We start from the raw sequence: 18,369 nt of genomic DNA, 5'->3' as shown, positions 1-18,369 counted from the left end.
CTTTTTTACGTAATAACTAAATAAAAAAATATTTTTATATTGTTATACCCAAACATAATTGATAGATAAAAATATATACTTTTTTACTTTTACTTCTATATAAGATCTTTTAAAAAAAAATAATTCTAAAAAATTTTTTTCTTAGAAGCTCACCCAAACAAGTCCTAAGGCATAATATATTGCATTAACTTATAACATGCCAATTCATCATCTTAAATCAATATCTCAACACTTAAGGAATGATCCTAAAATTTTAGCTTCACACAAATTTGGATGATCAATTCAAGTGTATCAACCATAGGGTCAATTCATGAATCTTTGTCTAATAAAATGAGAGAAAGTACCCATCACTTGGCAACCAAAATATATAATGGCTCATCCATGTAATCAAGATTCTTTTAATGTATCATGTTATATGCATTATAACAAAATCTAGCTAGATATATACCCTCCAAACACCATAGAATGAGAGCCTTTCAGCCATTCCACAAGTCATGAAATAGTATAATGATTTTCTTGACTATAATTCCAAGGATCACAAGTGTTGTATCAAAGTAAATCTTTGCCATGGTTGCAATTTGATTCATATAAGGCTTAGCATAATTGTACATCTCCTGTCAAGATTTACAAGACAATATTGGTAAAATTTCCACCATATAATAATTATATACAAAAAAAAGGGGGCAAATATTTGTATGTAAATTTATCTATACCAGCATGAATGATGTTGCTGATCTCTTTAACTTGTTAATATCTGTAGGGAAAAACTTCTTGGATGCATAATAGGCTTCAACAGCTTCAGAACTTATAAAGTCAAAGTGAAACTTGAGATTATATATGAAATTCAGCACATGATGCTTCAAAACTGGTATCAGTTCCTTCCAAGAAAAAAAAATGTTAAATAAATAAATAAAGTGTTTTAATCAAGCATATACAGTGCGTTTAGATTTTTAGTTCTTAACGAAGGCTTACAAGGGTAAATAAGATTTTTAGTTCATTACTACTGCATCATGCTTAGCTATAGAAAAATTGTACAAGAAAAGAGGTATAATTTAGATTTATTCATACCTGCATGAAGGGGGTGGCTGATCTTTGCAACTTGACAAAATTTGATAGTAAAAGGTTCTTGGACGCTTTATAGGCCTCAACAGTTTCAGCACTTAGAATATCATAGTGAGACTTAAGATTGGATTTGAACGTGTACACTTGATTCTTCAAGAATGGCATCCACTCCTTCAGATAAACCAATAAAAAAAAATTAAGCAGTGATTATTTTAGTATTGGAATTTATTGCAATTTACAAGTCGTTGACCACAAACTCATATATCATGAAGGTTTGGAAACATTAAGTTGGTTTGGTCAACCTGGTTCTAACTACAATGAGCAAAACCCCAAATTTTTCCTCAAAAAATCCTGGTGCTATTGAAAAGTTTAGGAGATCGATTCGGTTTTCGAAAGGGTTGCTAAAACATTAATTTAGTTCTCTAAGTATTTGTGACATCATTTTTTAGTTGTTGAATGATTAAAATTCATTATAAATTAATTTTAACATTTTTAAACTTTTGGACTAAATCTAACTAAATTGATGTCACATATCTTTCAATGACTAAGTTGAAGAACTCTTCTGATTGAAGTCTTCTAACTTGATATAATTTGGATAAAAATACTACATCTATTCTAAAGTAAACTTAGACAATAGATTGGTTAGTCCTGGCTACAAATTTGAAATATGTTAGTGTTTTCCTCTTCGCTGTTAGCCTGTTATCACATATTATTCCAAACATCTTATGAAGGGAGGAATCTCAGAGCAACAATTGTGTTGTTTCAATGTGACCTCAATGTCACGCCGGATTTCAAGTTGTGAAATTAGCCATTAATACTTGCATCAGGTTAGGCTGTTTACATTACACCTTTTGGATGCGGTTTTTCTTGGACCCTACATATACTATGAATGCTATGAAAATCATTACCATCAAACCAAGTAGTTCATTCAAGAAGGATAATCATATCCCAAAAAAATCAAACAGAAACTAACATACTCAGTGTTGCCTATTAGTTGACCTTGACGAAGGAACAAAAAGATGAAGGAATTTAATTGAGTGAGATCAAATCCTTTTAACTTCCATCACCATAAAAATGTTGGTGATGCATTATATGGTCTTCATTCTAGACATTATGTTATGACAAATACCAGTTTTTCCAAGCTTGAAATGAATAAAAACTTCACTCGGACAATTCATATGTGGAGCAAGTAACTAACAAGTATTAAGCCATAAATTACTTACAGTCTTAACCATTTCAATGCAAAGGCCAGCATCCCTTAGCACTTGAGACATTTTCAAGAAGATCTGGGAGTTAACCAAATGGAAAAGACGAAACATCATCAAATCATGCAGTTTTCAACAACAACAATAACAACAAAGCCTTATCCCACTAAGTGGGGTCGGCTACATGGATCAAACGATGCTATTACACCCTATCATGTATCATGTCTACGGTGAGACTATTGACTCATAGATTTCCTTGGACCACCTTATGTATGGTCTTTTTAGGTCTTCCTCTCAAATCATGCCCTTTTCAAGTTGTAATTAAATAAATAAACAAACCATTTGAAAGCACTTGTCCAAGTTTGGCCTCCAATAGTTGTTCCACTCAGCCAATATGAAAGACTGCAGCTTAAACGATTAATTAGTCAATGGAAGTAAACTCTATTTCTTCATGGCTATGCATACACTACAAGCTAAAAAGCTACCTGAAAATGACTTAAGTTGACATCTTGATACTCAGGAAGCCAACCTTGAAAATCCTGATTAATATATAAATCATGATTAAATTGGAACAAAGTTGCATACAGAAGAAACTCTTCTTGAAGATATGATGCTGATAGTAATGCTTAAATAAGCAATCACTAGTCAGTTAAAGTAGCTCAAAAGGTCAAATGTGTTTAACACATTGATATACTTTAAGCCCTCTTTAATCTATGTATAAACTTTCATAGTTGCATTCCTGTTTTTTTTTTTTTTTTTCATCCGTTTACAAGGATTCATCATATGTCTGTCAACCCAAACTGACAGGGAAAATTAGACAATAATTCGTTCTTCGTGAGAATCAGACCTCCTTGAGCTACAACTAACCTAAACTACACTGATTCGTTAAAAATTTTCTTCTCTTCATGTCGCCTTAGACATTCTAGAACATTCTCAAGTGGCTACTTGACTACTTTATTCTTTTTACATTTTAATTTATAAAATGGTGCAAAAATAAGTGATTGTAATACACAACAAACCTGCTTCTCAGGCTCAATATCTGGAGAATCTGGTCCCCTCATCTCGCCTTCTTCAGAACCTTTTGGCTAAAAATTAGCAAAGATGATTAGCAACGTAAGTTATCCAATTTCTCTACAGAAAGATAAACCAGTACACTCTCAAAATCATGCTCATAAAATTTGTTTTTTCATTATCATCACAACAAAACCTTACAACTTTCTTTCAATGATAAACTCAGCTAATTATTAGATTTGATTCAGTTGATATCCTTGAGATTGGTATACCATAGCAATTCCCCTTCTTAACCCTGAAGTTCTGGTTAGGTAGTAACCTATCTCTGATTCTTTGACTCACGCTATCGGTGGTTTTTGAATAAATCTAGTGCAAGTGAGAAATTTTTTTGTCTATGCTATTGAAGATTGATTAGAGTTTTCTTAACTTAGAGATTTGATGAAATGACTTAACCATTTGTACAAAGTTAGTTTCACACTCAATCTATCTAAGCATGCTCTTCACTTGCATTACTTCTTCTATTATCAGTAAAATTAAAAATCACATTCTTCAGTTTTCCTTCCATTCTCTAAACACTCTGGCCATATTTCTCACCAGTTTGCCTATTTCTCTGAAATATATACCTTATGTTTTCCTGTCTTTGGATTACAAAAGAAATATAAATTGAGTATGTATAATCATTATTTACATTGAAAATATCCACATTTTACTGTATTGTCTTCCTATGAAGTTGACAGGTTTGACTAAAATGCCGTCTAAAGCTTCTCATCTGTCAACTTCCAACTGCATGCATGTGAGTTTTCACCAATGTTTAATAATATTTTTAGGGCTCTAGAACATTACTTAATCTGATAAATATACAAAGCTCACCTGAATAGAATCCATCGTATTCTTTATGGGTGCAATATTTTCTTGCTCCAAAATCACATTCTCCATTTGAGCAACATCATCCTCCTTACTCTGCAATTCATGGTTAATCTTCTCAATGGAGGATTCTTCCATGATGTAAAATGAAGAATAGATATCAAAACAACAACCACAATTAAGCATGCAATAGAAAAAAAAATTAAGAAGAATGCATATACTATTTGTTTTTAAAGTGCTTAAAAAAATTCTTTGGCATTCACATATTATCGTTGCTCGGGTGACAAAATCTGCAAAAGAGGGGAAAAGATTGACCTAAAAGTGAAAGCTTTGAGTTGAGTTGATGAAGCTGAGTGGTGAGAGAGAAAAGATGCTGTTGGTGCTGACGCTCTCTGTGGAGTAACATTGTGATGAGTACGAAGGAGACGAAGAACACAATGAAGATTATTGAGAGCATGAACGAGGGCGTTGAAGAAGAACAAATTTTCTTTTTCATTATGATGTGAAGACGAACCAGAAGACGAAGAAACAGAGCAATGAGGCAGAGGAACAGGCAAAGATGAACCAATCTTTTAAAATTTAAATTTTTTTTCTTTTTATAAATATCAAAGTGGTATTTGAGAATTTAAATAGGTTACTGACGTTTTAATTCGCATATATTTAATTTTTTAAAAATTTGAAAATATATTTAAATTTTTAAGTTTTTTAAAATCTTGACATATTAATCATGTGGGTCTGTGAGACACAATAGAAAAATTAAATGTGACTTTCATTTTTACTATTGATACGAATGTATATGAGAGAATTTTTAAAATTGGATACATTAAACTCAGGGATTCATATATTTAAATTTTGAAGAGGTCAAAAATTTAAATATATTTTTAAATTTTCATAAATTTAAATGTTGGCAGGCCAAAATGCTAAAGATCAATTTTTTTTTCTTAAATTTATGAGAAAAAATATTTTAAAAAATATGTAATAATTTTAAAAATATAATAAAAAGCAACCAAAAAAAATAATTTCATACGACAAAAATTAACATTACCTACCTTTTGGTGCATATTATTTGTTGAATATTTAAAATATTTGTCATTTCACCTCGAGCAAATTAGACTTTCTTGTAAATTAAATTGAAGGGACAAGCATTATTGTTAGTCAAAACAAATTAAATGGAGAAACATGTATGCAATATTTTTTTTTTTTGGTTAAACAAGAGAATTAAATGACTAAATCAATAGTAAAGCTTTTAGAAGGCTGTATTAAGAAATTGATAAAAAAAATTCTTCAAAGGATAAAAAAGATTAGAACAAAATATGGTAAAATATTAAGAGGCAGCGTATTTGAATTAAAATTTATTGACTTAATTTATTTCTAAGACTATCTGAATAATGAATGTATGTGAGACTTAATCAAATTTCACGACGGCATGGGTGTTTGCTCCCTTTTGTATAAGAATAATTAAAAAAATAAAAAACGTTGGCATCCCATTAAAATTTATTAGTTAGTCAATAATTAATTATTAATATTTAAAAATATAAATTAAAATATATTATTAAATTATTGGACTAAATAAATTAGATTGATGATTAAAAATAATAATAAAAATAATAAATTTTGATTATTTTTTTAGTATTTCTCTTAAAGAATAATGATCTCGCAAAATATGAATAAATAGTTAAATTCATCCCTAAAAAGTATTTGTTCTCTAAATTAGTCTCTCTAATTTTTTTAATTAAATTTATACTTCAAAGATTTTAAGTTAGACACGTTAACCCGTTTGTCACTTCTGTTATTGATAGCGTCAGAATTTGCTGATATAATATGTTAAATGACACTACAACATATACTTGAAATCTTAATTGGCTTCTAACATGATAAGTTTATAAAATTAAATCAAATTAATTCTAAATTGAGAAATTTTAATTCCTCAAGGTCCTATTAAATTTGAGGTTGATTTGATATAATCTCATAAATTTATCATGTTAGCAGCTAATTAAAATTGTCAAGTATGTGTTGTAGTTAGTATTATGTCACTTAACGTATCACATCAATAAATTTTGACGTCATTAGTAAAAATAACGAAAGTACTAATATGACCAATTTAAAATTTTTGAAAGATGAATTTAATTAAAAAAATTTTTAGAGACCAATTTAAAAAATAAATAATTATTCAAGACAAATTTGATCATTTATAATTTACTCCAAAAAATATGCTTTTAAAATGATTGGTATTTAATATTATCAGATTATCCTATTTTAATTATCATTTTTAAATTGTCTTTATATAAATCGATGTAACTTAAAATGATTAAATCGTTTGAGTTAAATTGATTTGTTATATCCTACTAAATTATTCTAAGATAAATTGATCGAGTAGGAAAATACATTTCTATAGTAATTCAGTTTATCTTAAACCGATTTATTAGGACTAAAAAACATAAATAAATTAATTCAACTTAAACCGATTTATTAAGAGGTTCAACATTTATATAAACGAGTCTACTACATCACAATTATTATTCCACAATCAATATGTTATACGTAACTAATAAAAGAAGCATTCAAATCATTATAAAACTAATCTAATTCGATAAATACTACTCATATGATGAGACTATATATGTATTTGACTAGAACGATAAAAAATCTTTTTATCTAGAATCATTTAATTCGATTATATCCAATTCAAAAAAAAATTAAATGCAATTATTTATCTGTATAGGAGAAAATTTAAAACTTTTACTTTAATAAATATAAAATAAGTGTTTTGAAAATTTAAATTTTTTTATGCTTTCTGTAAAAAGTTTTCATTAGTAACCTTAATATAAGCCCAAAAAAATATCTTTTAAGAAGATTATCACTTAAAATTCTAATAAAACATCCAACAGGCCATTAGTATTGTGATTTGTGTACAATATTAGTCAAGAACTAACAATTAAGCTATCAACTTTGAATAAACTGGCCCATTTTTTACTTTTATTCGCAACAGAGGAAATTAATCATAAAACGGGGTTTTCGCTCGGCCTCACTTATTTCAATGGTCCAAAAATGCATGTCCGCCTTGTCTAATGGTTCTAATGGTGGCTGGGCTGACGGTCCAAGCCTGTCACAGTGCATGTGTGTTTTTTACTTTTTTTCCCTCATTCTTACCTAGAAAAATAAACAATTATGAAAAAGTTGCTAACAATAAACCAAAACTCGTATGTGAATTCATGAACAATAGTCAAAGAAAAAATACTAGGAAACAAATAAATAAATAAATGAATACACAAATCCTGTCCAAAAAAAAAAAAATGAATACACAAATAATCTGGATACATGAACACAAGTGAACAAAGCTATTTCGTCATTAGAGTTTCCTTCTTTTTTTCTTTCCGTTCTATTTTCGTTTCTCTCTTCCTTGTCCCTTAATCTAAATGTTACGCATTATGGAGAAAGAATATGATACAAATTAAACGTACAAAGTATCAACCCAATAAGTCCAAAACTCATACAAATAATTCGTAGGAATCAATTTCAATATACAATATTTACATAAAAATTAACAAGGTCAGAAGAATCATTATCCTGAAAAGGAACATTGTTAGTGAATAACATTAATTCTTTGAATCAATGGTCATTAGGAGAGTTTTTAGTTTAAATAAATTTTTAAAAAATTAAGGTTCGATCATTTTTGTTTTGAATAAAGGCAAATTAAATTTTACGCTTAGTATTAAAATTTGAGTAAATGTCCAATTTGCTCTTTTAAATCCAAATCACGTATTAATTAAATTCTTAACTTCTGTAAATGATCAGCTACGTTCCTTAAATGGAGAAATATGAATCTACGTTCGTCCCTGAGTGGACTGTCGTTTTAACGGAGCTTATATATACTGTGAAGCGCTAGTTTGACATTCTAGCTGTACATTAATATGCTCAAATTGGCCCCCAAATTTGTTTTCTAATACTAAATTAGTCCATCTTAAATTACAAAATCGTAACCCTCATTCGCCTCCAATTTTTATCATCTCTTCTTAAAATTTAAGATGGTTAGGGTTTTATAATTTAAGATGGGTTAATTTGGGTATTAGAAAACAAATTTGGGGATCAATTTGAGCCAGATTCAACATTTGTCCATGTTAGCATACAATTGGAATATCAAGTTGGCACTTAACAGTATACATCAGCTCCGTTAAGATGACCGTTCACTCAGATTTCTCAATTTAAGGAACGTAGTTGGTCATTTATGAAAGTGAGGGTTTTAATTGATATGCGATTTGAATTTTGGGGACCAAATTGGACATTTACTCATTAAAATTTGTTTTGATTTCCTAATGCACATATGAGAGAGGCTGGAGAGAGTAGATGGTGTCGAAGGAAGAGTAGACGCGTGCTGGGATGCTGGATTGACAGTGGTGTTAGTGACACGTGTGTGCTGGCAAGTGATACTGGCAACAAAACTGGAAGGTACCAAAGACAAGGAGTGGAGTATGGTGGAGAACACCCTTCTTTACTCTTGTGGGAAAAAGTTTGAAAGTGAGAATAAGCTAAGGATCAGTTTTTTTTCCCTTCTTCTCTACAGTATTCTTCCATTTGGCAAGTCAAGGGCTAATCTATTGCGGATCTAAATTCTATTTAAAGATTTATCGTTAATGGTTTGATGCATATATATACGTGGAGTACGTACTCTTTCAAATTGCTCTGCTAGAATTTTCCTAAAACAGAGTTCTTGTGCCGTCTAGTCAATGTTTGACTTTTGTCAATTCCTTTTTTATTCCTTTTTTATTCCCTTCTTTATTCCTTTCCTTTAATTCGCCATGAGAGTTCTTTAAAGGAATGTGCCAACCCCACTCTCTCGAGATTGTATTTATATATGAAACAGAAAACCAATCTCGTCTGGTGAAAAGTAAGTTGAGATCTTGTCATTTTATGGATTAGAGGATTGTTAGTTCGACGGATACAGTTGATGGATTGGCTTTAGCATGGAAGGAAGACACGACAGTTGAGATTCACTTTGAAAAAGAGTTTTTCATAACTGTCAAGATAACTGATCCTGCTTTCAACTACTCTTAGGGGCTGATTGGGATACATTTAAATAGCTTAGATGGGATTCGGTCTACCCATTACATATAGCTTTCCTCTTTTGTACAATTTTTTTGAAAAGGTTATCATTATAGGTGATTTTAATGGTATAGTGAGCCTCGATGAGAAGGAAGGAGCGGGGTTAAAATCAGCTTCATCTATTTCTGAATTTGTGAATTTTATTGATGGTGGTGGACTGAAGGACTTGGGTATGATTGAGAGAAGGTTCATCTGGACTAATAGGCGAGGAGGGTAGGACCAGATCAGGGAGTGGCTTGACCGTATACTTGCAAACGGTGAGTGGATGGATCATTTTTCGTCAGCCTTGCTGTCTCGTCTTGCAGAAAACGGTTCAGATCATGTGCCTATTCTCCTTAATACAAATCTGGCCATGGAAAAATCTAAAAAGGAGGTTTAAGTTTCAGGAGAGGTGATGTGGTTCAGAAGAAACTTGGATAATTATCACTAAAGCTTGGAAGGAACAAGTGGATGGCTCAGCAATGTTTGTTTTGGCTAAAAAATTTAAGCATTATAGGCACCGTATTGTTCAATGGCAGCAACAGAACAAATTTAATTCGAAGAAGGACATTGATGAACTCACATCTCAACTTAAAATCCTCAGGGAGGAGGGTATTACAAGGGGATAACAGATTGAAGACTTGGAAAATAAACTTAAGGATGCTTACTTTAGGGAGAAAAGCTATTGGAAGGAGAAATCTCGTGTAAAATGGCTAAAAGAAGGGGACAGAAATACAAGTTTCTTTCACCAATCATTCAAATCTAGAATCCTGAGAAATAAAATTTAAAAACTGGAAAAGAATGATGGTACGTATGCTACCACCCGTGAAGAAATTGCACAAGTAGCTGAAACATACTTCAAGGATATCTTCACATCGATTGACCAAGCTAATTTGGCACATGCATTCAAAAATTTTGAAACCAAAGTTTCAGCAACCATGAACAGAAAATTAACTAGACCGGTCAGTTTTAATGAGGTAAAACATGCGGTCTTTAGTGTTCACCCCAGAGCTTCCCTGTTGATGATGGATTTATGGCTAAATTCTTTCAATTCTATTGGAGATTAGTAGGGAAGAATTTTTTAAGGTTGTCCGCAATTTTTTTGTCAGTGGTAGACTACTCAAGAGCTTCAACCATACACAAATTTGTCTCATTCCTAAAATTTCTTATGCAAAGAATATGATACAGGTTAGACCCATCAGTCTTTCCTCAGTTGTGTGTAAGATTGTATCTAAAGTACTAGTCCATCGACTATAGAAATTTATGACTTTGCTGATCAGCCCTAATCAGAGTGTCTTCGTTAAGGGTAGATTAATTTTAGACAATGTCCTAGTCGCTCATGAATATATGCACTATCTAAAGACAAAGAAGAAGGGCCTATCGACTGAAATGGCTGTTAAATTGGATATGAGCAAAGCCTATGATCGTGTTGAGTGGCATTTTCTTTGGTTCATTTTGGAGAAACTGGGATTTGAATCTAAGTGGATTGGTTGGATATAGGAGGTGGTGACTACAGTTTCTTACTCTTTCGTTGTTGAAGGTCAACCTTTTGGTTTTTCTAAACAAGGCAGAGCAAAATGGTCTCATTGAAGGTATTCAGATCAATCGAAGATGTCCTACTGTTAATCATTTATTATTTGCGGATGACTCAATCCTTTTTTGCAAAGTGTCAGAAAATAGTTGTAAAAATATTCTCAGCCTTCTTCAGTCATACGAGGGGTTCAGTGGACAAAAAGTTAATTTGTATAAATCAGCTCTATTCTTTAGTAATAATACTCCTCCTGCTTCTCAATTACTATTGGCTCGGAAATTGAAAATTGCTCATATGGGTACATAAGATAAATATTTGGGTCATCCATCTACAATCCAAAAATAAAAAAGGCCACCTTCGGAGAAATCAAAGACAAGGTGAGAAAGCGAGTTCAAGGGTGAAAAAGGAAACTTCTCTCCTCTGCAGGCAAGCATGTTCTAATCAAAACTATTGGGGAGTCTATCTCAATTTATTCATTATCATGTTTCCATCTTTCTGACACTTTAATTAGGGAGATTCACAACATACTCTCCAAATTTTGGTGGGTCAAAAAGGTACAAAGTGAAAATGTCATGGGTTAGTTGGGATATTATAACAAGACCGAAATTAGAAGGTGGACTAGGTTTTAAGGACCTAGGGGGTTAGAATTTGGCGCTATTAGCAAAATAATGTTGGAAAGTTGTCTCTCAGCACAATCACTCCTATCTAGACTCGTCAAAGGTAAATATTTTTGATACAGTTCTATAATGAATACAGTACCTTCGTGGGGTGGCATAGCATATTGGAAGGGCGTAAGGTTGTTGAAAGGGGCTGGTTTGGCGAGTTGGTCACTACAAGAAATAGTGTAATTATCGACGCCAAAAATCGACGATTAGATTTTTCGTATCTGAATTTTACAATATAGATACTGTTTCTTGATCCATAGATACTTTGTGAAATTTTTTCATATGATAGCATACAATATAGACAATTCCCTGAAGCTTCCATTTGCAAGATCTCCAATGTAAACCTTTGCTTGTGATAGTGCTTATAATGTATATTCCGCCTTCGGTATAGTTCACAACACAATAGTGTATCTATATCAGAAGATAAGGTATACTTGCATTGAATTTATTTTCTTTGTAATCTGACTTTTCAAGTTGGTGTAGGTTTCCAATGATGGGAAGAGGAGAAGGTCCTGGTAGAAGCTTGTAGCTTGTAGCTTGCTTTGCTGCTTCTTACATTTTGATAATGGAGAAAATAAAGAATGGTGCAAGCCAAAAGAAAAAGCAGCAACAACATCGACATAACTCCTTAGAGAGTTTGAGAGAGAGACAAGAATTGGATACGGGATAGTGCTGAGAAGTGTGAAGTTGTAGAACAAGCTTTTGAGAAATACAAATGAAAATAAATAAAATTATGTCTAATCTCAACTAAGAATGGAGAAGTAATTCTGTTTATATACTATAGCCTATAGGACTATCATATTTATGTTGTCTTGAATCTTTATGTTAGAGGATTATTTATTTTTTTTGATAAGTTTGTAAATTGATTATCTAATATTTAGTACAAATTTTATTTTTATATTTAAAAGTTTCGTTGTCTCGTTATCTAATATTTAGTATAAATTTTATTTCTATATTTAAAAATTTATTTGTATTAATTATCAACTATTTTTCCAATAAAAAAAATAAAAAATATGGCTATTAAAATTGACGACACTCTTGTTGCTTTTTAAATTTAAAATAGACAAAGAAAAATAAAAAATCGACGACATGCTTGTCGATAGTTTAATAATTAAATCGACAGCTGTTTTGTCAATTTTAATGAATCAAATATCGACGAAAAGGTTGTCGATTATTTATAATAATATCGACGGTAAACCTGTCGATTTTATTAAACAGGTAAAATTCTCAAACTCATATTATAGACGGAAAGGTAGTCGATTTTATTGAATTATTATCGACGGTCTGGCAAGCCATCGATTTTATTAGAATTTTGAAAAATTGACAAGTTTAATAGCGACCACCATCGCCGTCGATTTTGCCAGTGATTTTTAATATTATCGACGGTCTAGCCGTCGATTTGGCTGTTGATTTTAATGATGTTTCTTGTAGTGGGTGATGGGTCTAGTATCTGAATCTTTAGCGATCTTTGACTTGTTCCTCCACATCCTTGCGTTGTCCCTCCATCTGAAACTTTCAATCTACAAAATCAACCACTGTTGATGGTCAAGGACTTAATACTTTCTAATAGTCTGTGGAATCAAACTCTAATTTCTGAGGGCACTAGTCAGCGTGTGCTAGCAACAACAATTGGGAGTGGAGAAGATAAAATTATTAGGGCCTTAATAAAAGTGGTTTGTATGAAGTGAGTACTGGGTACCGTGTGGCTTATGGGTTCTCGCATCCTCCCATTGAATTTTGCCCAGAGATTATGAGACAACAAAATTTGTGGCGAGAATTGTGGAAGTTGAAAATCCCAGCGAAAATTAAGATTTTTCTCTAGAGGGGCTTCTATAAAAAGCTTTCAGTGCTACAAAAGTTTCATCATCACATCTCATCGATTCAACCTACCTGCTGAATATGCTTATAATTCCTAAAAATAATCAATCATTGCATCTTCCAGTGTGAGAAATCAAAGGATATTTAGTCAAAAATGGGTTTACCGGTTGCTAGAAGGGGCATCGAAGATTCTAATTTCTATGTTGAGTGAAACTCGAAAATGGAGGTCTTGCGTACCCAAATCAATAGCTCCTCTCAAAGGATGATGATGATAATTTTGAGCTGGTCTTTATAGAAGGTTAGGAACAGGTTCATCTTTGATAATGTAACAACTAGTGTGGAAGAGATAATGGCGTCAACTTTAAAGCTGCAGAAAAAGCTTCAACAAATCCTCAATTTCTAATTGATGAGCACTTTGCTTTCTTTTATGGGTTAAGTACTGAAATCGTCCCTAAGGTCTGGGGTGAAAATCAAAATCGTCTCCAACCTTTTTTTGTTATTAAAATCATCCCCAATGTACAAAACGTTATAAAATCGTCCTTTTGTCCATAAATAAATTTTTTCAGACAATTTTGCCCTTAAACAAAAATTAAAAAGTCTCTCCACCTTCACCACTACCCTCTGCATTATCATCACCATCACCATCGCTACACCATAACCACCAACAATCTAGCAACACCAACAACAACAATAAAAAACAAATCAACAAAATTTCAAATTAAACAATTCAGCAATCATCAACTACAATTTCAGATCCAAAATTAGCAACAACATAAATTAAAAAATTTAAAAAAGAAGAACTCATATGTTCTTCACAAAAAAAAAAGAAGAAGAAGAAGAGAGAAAGAGAACAATGCGAAGAAACTGGGAACAAGAACTCAAAAATAGCCTTGAGCTTCTTCACTTCAGAAATAGCCTTCAGCTTCTTCACTTCAGAAAGATCAAGTAACGTAGTCTTGGTGATCAAATCAGAATTCAAGTTGCTACCAAACAACGCAACATCAAGAATAGACACCATCACCATTCATATATAATAGAAGCCTCATCATTCTCCTCTTCACCTTCCTCATCCCACCACCACCCCCACTATCATCATCAATACCAGAACCCACCACCACCCCCACCTCAAAAAATCATAACTCATAATAATCAACAAATTCACTTTGAACAATAATCAACAAATTCAGCAACAACAATATTTCAAATTTAAGTCAAATCACAAAAAATTAAATTATAGATATTTCATAACAAATTTCACTAAAAATTCAGAAATTCTACAACAAAAATCCAATTCAAAGAAGAAGAATGAGAAGTGGCAGATCACAGGCGGCAGGACGGCGGTGCGGCGTGCGACGGGGCAGCGGTATAGCGGTGTGGCGGTGCGGCTTCCCTTCCCTTCCCTCCCCCTCCCCCCACCCCCCACCCCCTCAACGGCGGCCCTGGCGGTGGTGACGCTCCCCTCGGTGGTTCACTCCCTCTCTCGCGCTGTCTCTCTTCTCGGCTCAACTCTGATTCGCGACGGCACTCTCTCTCCCTCTTCCCTTTGATGCCGACGATGACAAGCAAGGCAGCTGGGCATGGCGGCGGCGGCGTTGGACACAGCCTCCCTCTCTTCCCTTCTCAGCTCTCCGTCACTCTCTCCCTCAAGCCCTCACCGTTTCTTTCTTTCTTTTTGTTTCCTGAAGCCGTTTCTCTCTTTCCTTTCTTTTTTATTTATTTTATTTTATAATTTTTTTAATGAGGGGTAGTTTGGTAATAAAAAAATAAAATTGGTAAAAAAGATGATTTTAAAGTGTTTTTGAACATTGAGGATGATTTTAATAAGGAAAAAAGGTTGGGGGATGATTTTGATTTTTGCCCCTTACCTTAGGGACGATTTTAGTACTTAACCCTTCTTTTATTTCTTTTATTAGATTATGATATGATGTTATCTTTATAGTAGAGCGTTGGGAGTCTCCTATTTTTTTTATCCCATATATAAACACTTATATGTTTCTTTCATTTTATGAATGAAATTATCTTACTTTAAAACAAAAAAAGATAAGTAAACTAATTATTTGACTAATCTAAATTATTTTTGAAATTAGGGATTTTTTTTAATTTAAAAAGGGTATGATGAGATTGTGTTGGTAAATGGAAAAAAAACTAAAACATAAATAGGTGAGTGCCTAGGATTTGGAATCGAGAAGAGTACCAACGTTTGGAAAACGTGTCTTTTTCGGTTTTTGTCAACAATCTACCGAATGATGTTTCGAAGAAGGAATTATTTCACTTGTTCCATTGGACAGGACGGATTAACGACATCTATCTGAGCCGGAAGCTGAAAAATGGTTTTGTGTATATGTTTGCGTTTATACGTTACACAACAAAAGGGGGAGCGATGAAGGCCATAGCCGAGATGCATCATACAAGAATAAGGGGAAAGGTCATCTACGTAGGTGAGGCCAAATACAGAAGGGCTATGGGAGGAGGGAACAATGGGGCCCGTGAGGGGGTTTTGGAAAGTTCTGAGGCGGAGATCAGGCAGCTAGAGAAGGGTGACAGTTCTACAAGGGTGGAAGAAAGCAGGAAGATAACACCAGTTGAGGATAACCAAGGAAAGGGTTGGACGAAAAAGATTGAAGTGCCAGTGGCAAAAGAGAATTTTGATTGGCTACTGAGGAGTTTAATAGGCGGTACCACAAGACCAATGGATTTCAAAGCTTTACGGAGAGCCATCGTTAACAACTTTTCTCAGATTGTTGAAGTCAGAGAGCTTGGTGCTTACAAAGCCTTACTAGTGTTTGATTCGGTGAAAAACGCGGAGGAAGCGTTTACCTTCAAAATGAATAGTTTACTACAATTCTTTTACAGGGTTTGGAGATGGGAGGATTCCGAACGTAGTGAGACTAGAAGAGTGTGGTTAGAATGTCATGGGGTGCCTTTACATGTCTGGTCAGTGGGAACATTCAGCACAATAGGCGGTTTATGGGGCAAAGTAGTCAAGTGTGATGAAGTGACGAAGTCTGCATTATCATTCAGTGTTGGGAGAGTGTTAATTGATACCTGTGTCTTTGACGATATCAAGGAAAGGATTCATATAACGGTTGGGACTAGTGGTTTTGATGTTTTTGTGAAGGAGATAGGGCGTGAAATGTACGGAGACGAATGCTGTTTGGAAGATACAAGCGTGAAGTCTATATGTGCAAACGCTAATTCACAAGCCGGGGAAATGTCGTTGACGACGGCAATGTGGGATCCGGCGGCAGACCTAATCAAAACACGAGCTAATGATAGTGATGAAAGCAAGGGTACAATGGTCACAACAGACATTTTTTTGAATGACTACAATCAAAAAAATTTAATGGCCATGATGACACAACGGACGACGGATCAATTCAAAGTTAAAGGGGTTAATGACAATGCTGAATTGGGGGGATTTGATGAAAGTGAATCAGAGAAAACTGTTACACAGATTTGCACCGGAAGAAGGAGTGGGTCCAACCAGATAAGAAACATTAGTCACGGTGGAGTTCAGGTAAATGGATTTTTGAAAGAGAGAGGGTCCCACAAGATTAGTAATAACACCAAACAGCTGCTGGGGCATTCAAGAAATGGGCTTGAGAAGGAATATTGGTGTGATGGGCCGCTGAGTGGAGTCCATAGGGTGCATGCTGGCGGGGCCCAAGAAGAGTTGAGTGGCATGGAGCTCCAACAAGGAGGCGAAAAAGAGATTGAGCTGGGTCCCATGCGGGCTAGCGGATCTGGGCCTGTAGACCAGGATGAGACGAGCCATGTTCTGGATTGTGGCGATAAAGACGAACCGGGTAGGTTGCGGGCTTGTGGATCCGGGTCGAGGAAGGGGGGAAGAGCTGATCAGCAACAATGCCGCGGGTCTGGACAGGATCAGATGCCCCTCTGCACTCCCGGTTCGAAGATGCATGACGGTGACTCAACCAGGGTCATACTCAGTGAGGCTGACTGTGCGACGCTTCCCGTGGTGGAAGGGGTGGATAACCAAGAGCGTGCGCTTATCTCTGCGTTGAGGGGAAGCGTTGCCGACTGCCCTGGCGGCGTGCCTAGCTGGCCTGGCGGGGAAGCAGAGAACCGTAGCCTTGCCCTGGTAAAGTGCGCCGGTGAAGGAGAGGTGAGAACGGTTGGACGAAAACCGCCGGCTACCGTTGATGATGAACCGGAAGTGGAGAGTCTGGCTAAAGAGGGAAGCGGCCAGTCTGCACAATTGGAAGAGGTAGTAGGGAAAGGTGAGGAAGTGGGTAAGGGCAATGGGAATAAACGGGATAACGAGAATGCTGGTTCCGAGACAGATAATGATAATGCACCACCAGATTCTGTCCAGAGAGGTTTACAGCCAGGACAGCTAGTAGAGAATAAGGAAATGTTGAAATTAGCAGTGGAGTCAGGTGCAGTTCTTTATGATGATGAAGAAGATATTATGGCGATTTTACAAAGGCAAAATGAAGTAATCGCAGCAAGGAGAAAGATAGCAAAACAAAAGGAGAAAGCTAGGAGGTGCAGACCCAAACAACATCACAAGGTGTGTAAAAATTATTTTAAATGATTTATAGCTGTTGGAATGTTAGAGGCCTAGGAGGGCTTGGTAAATGGAGTATGGTAAAAGAGTTTAAGAAAAAATTTAGATTGAACATGCTAGGGTTGATTGAAACCAAGAGGGAGGCTGTGTCTAGGTTTGATGTAGCACGCTTGTGGGGTGGTGATTCAGTGGATTGGGATTTTGTGGAATCGGTCGGTGCATCTGGGGGTTTATTGTTAATGTGGGATAATTTTTTATTTAAAAGATTGAACTGCTATAAAGGGGATGGCTGGCTGTGTGTTGAAGGTTTTCTGTTAAATAATAATTTCAAATGTGCGTTCTGCTTGGTGTATGGTGCACATGTTCGGAGTGAGAAGCTGGTGATGTGGGAGGAGTTAAGCTACATGGTGGGTCTATGTCAGGTTCCGTTCTGCTTCATGGGAGACTTTAATGAGATTCTACATCTGGAAGAGAGGAAAGGCGCTACTAGCATACCGGCATCTGCTGAGGATTTCAAGGAATGGGTACAAGATTTACAGCTAGTCGACTTACCGCTAACTGACCGAAAGTTCACATGGTTTCGAGGTAGTTCTTGTAGCCGTA

General features: G+C 34.6%; 1 protein-coding gene across 1 annotated transcript; it reads right to left on the bottom strand.

Moving 5' to 3' along the window:
* Positions 1-317: 317 nt before the first annotated feature.
* Positions 318-4,710, bottom strand: LOC112741882 (uncharacterized). Its single transcript, XM_025791048.2, has 9 exons — positions 4,458-4,710; positions 4,149-4,273; positions 3,287-3,352; positions 2,753-2,806; positions 2,607-2,669; positions 2,286-2,348; positions 1,069-1,233; positions 714-878; positions 318-614 (listed from the first exon to the last, which is right to left on the bottom strand). The coding sequence occupies exons 1-9, from the start codon at positions 4,636-4,638 to the stop codon at positions 477-479; spliced, it is 1,020 nt and encodes a 339-aa protein (XP_025646833.1). The 5' UTR covers positions 4,639-4,710; the 3' UTR covers positions 318-476.
* Between the last annotated feature and the right edge of the window lie 13,659 nt (positions 4,711-18,369).

Source organism: Arachis hypogaea, chromosome 14 (assembly GCF_003086295.3).
Source record: "Arachis hypogaea cultivar Tifrunner chromosome 14, arahy.Tifrunner.gnm2.J5K5, whole genome shotgun sequence".
Lineage (NCBI taxonomy): Eukaryota > Viridiplantae > Streptophyta > Magnoliopsida > Fabales > Fabaceae > Arachis > Arachis hypogaea.
Note: the sequence above shows the minus strand (reverse complement) of the source record. Positions and strands in the feature narration are given on the sequence as shown.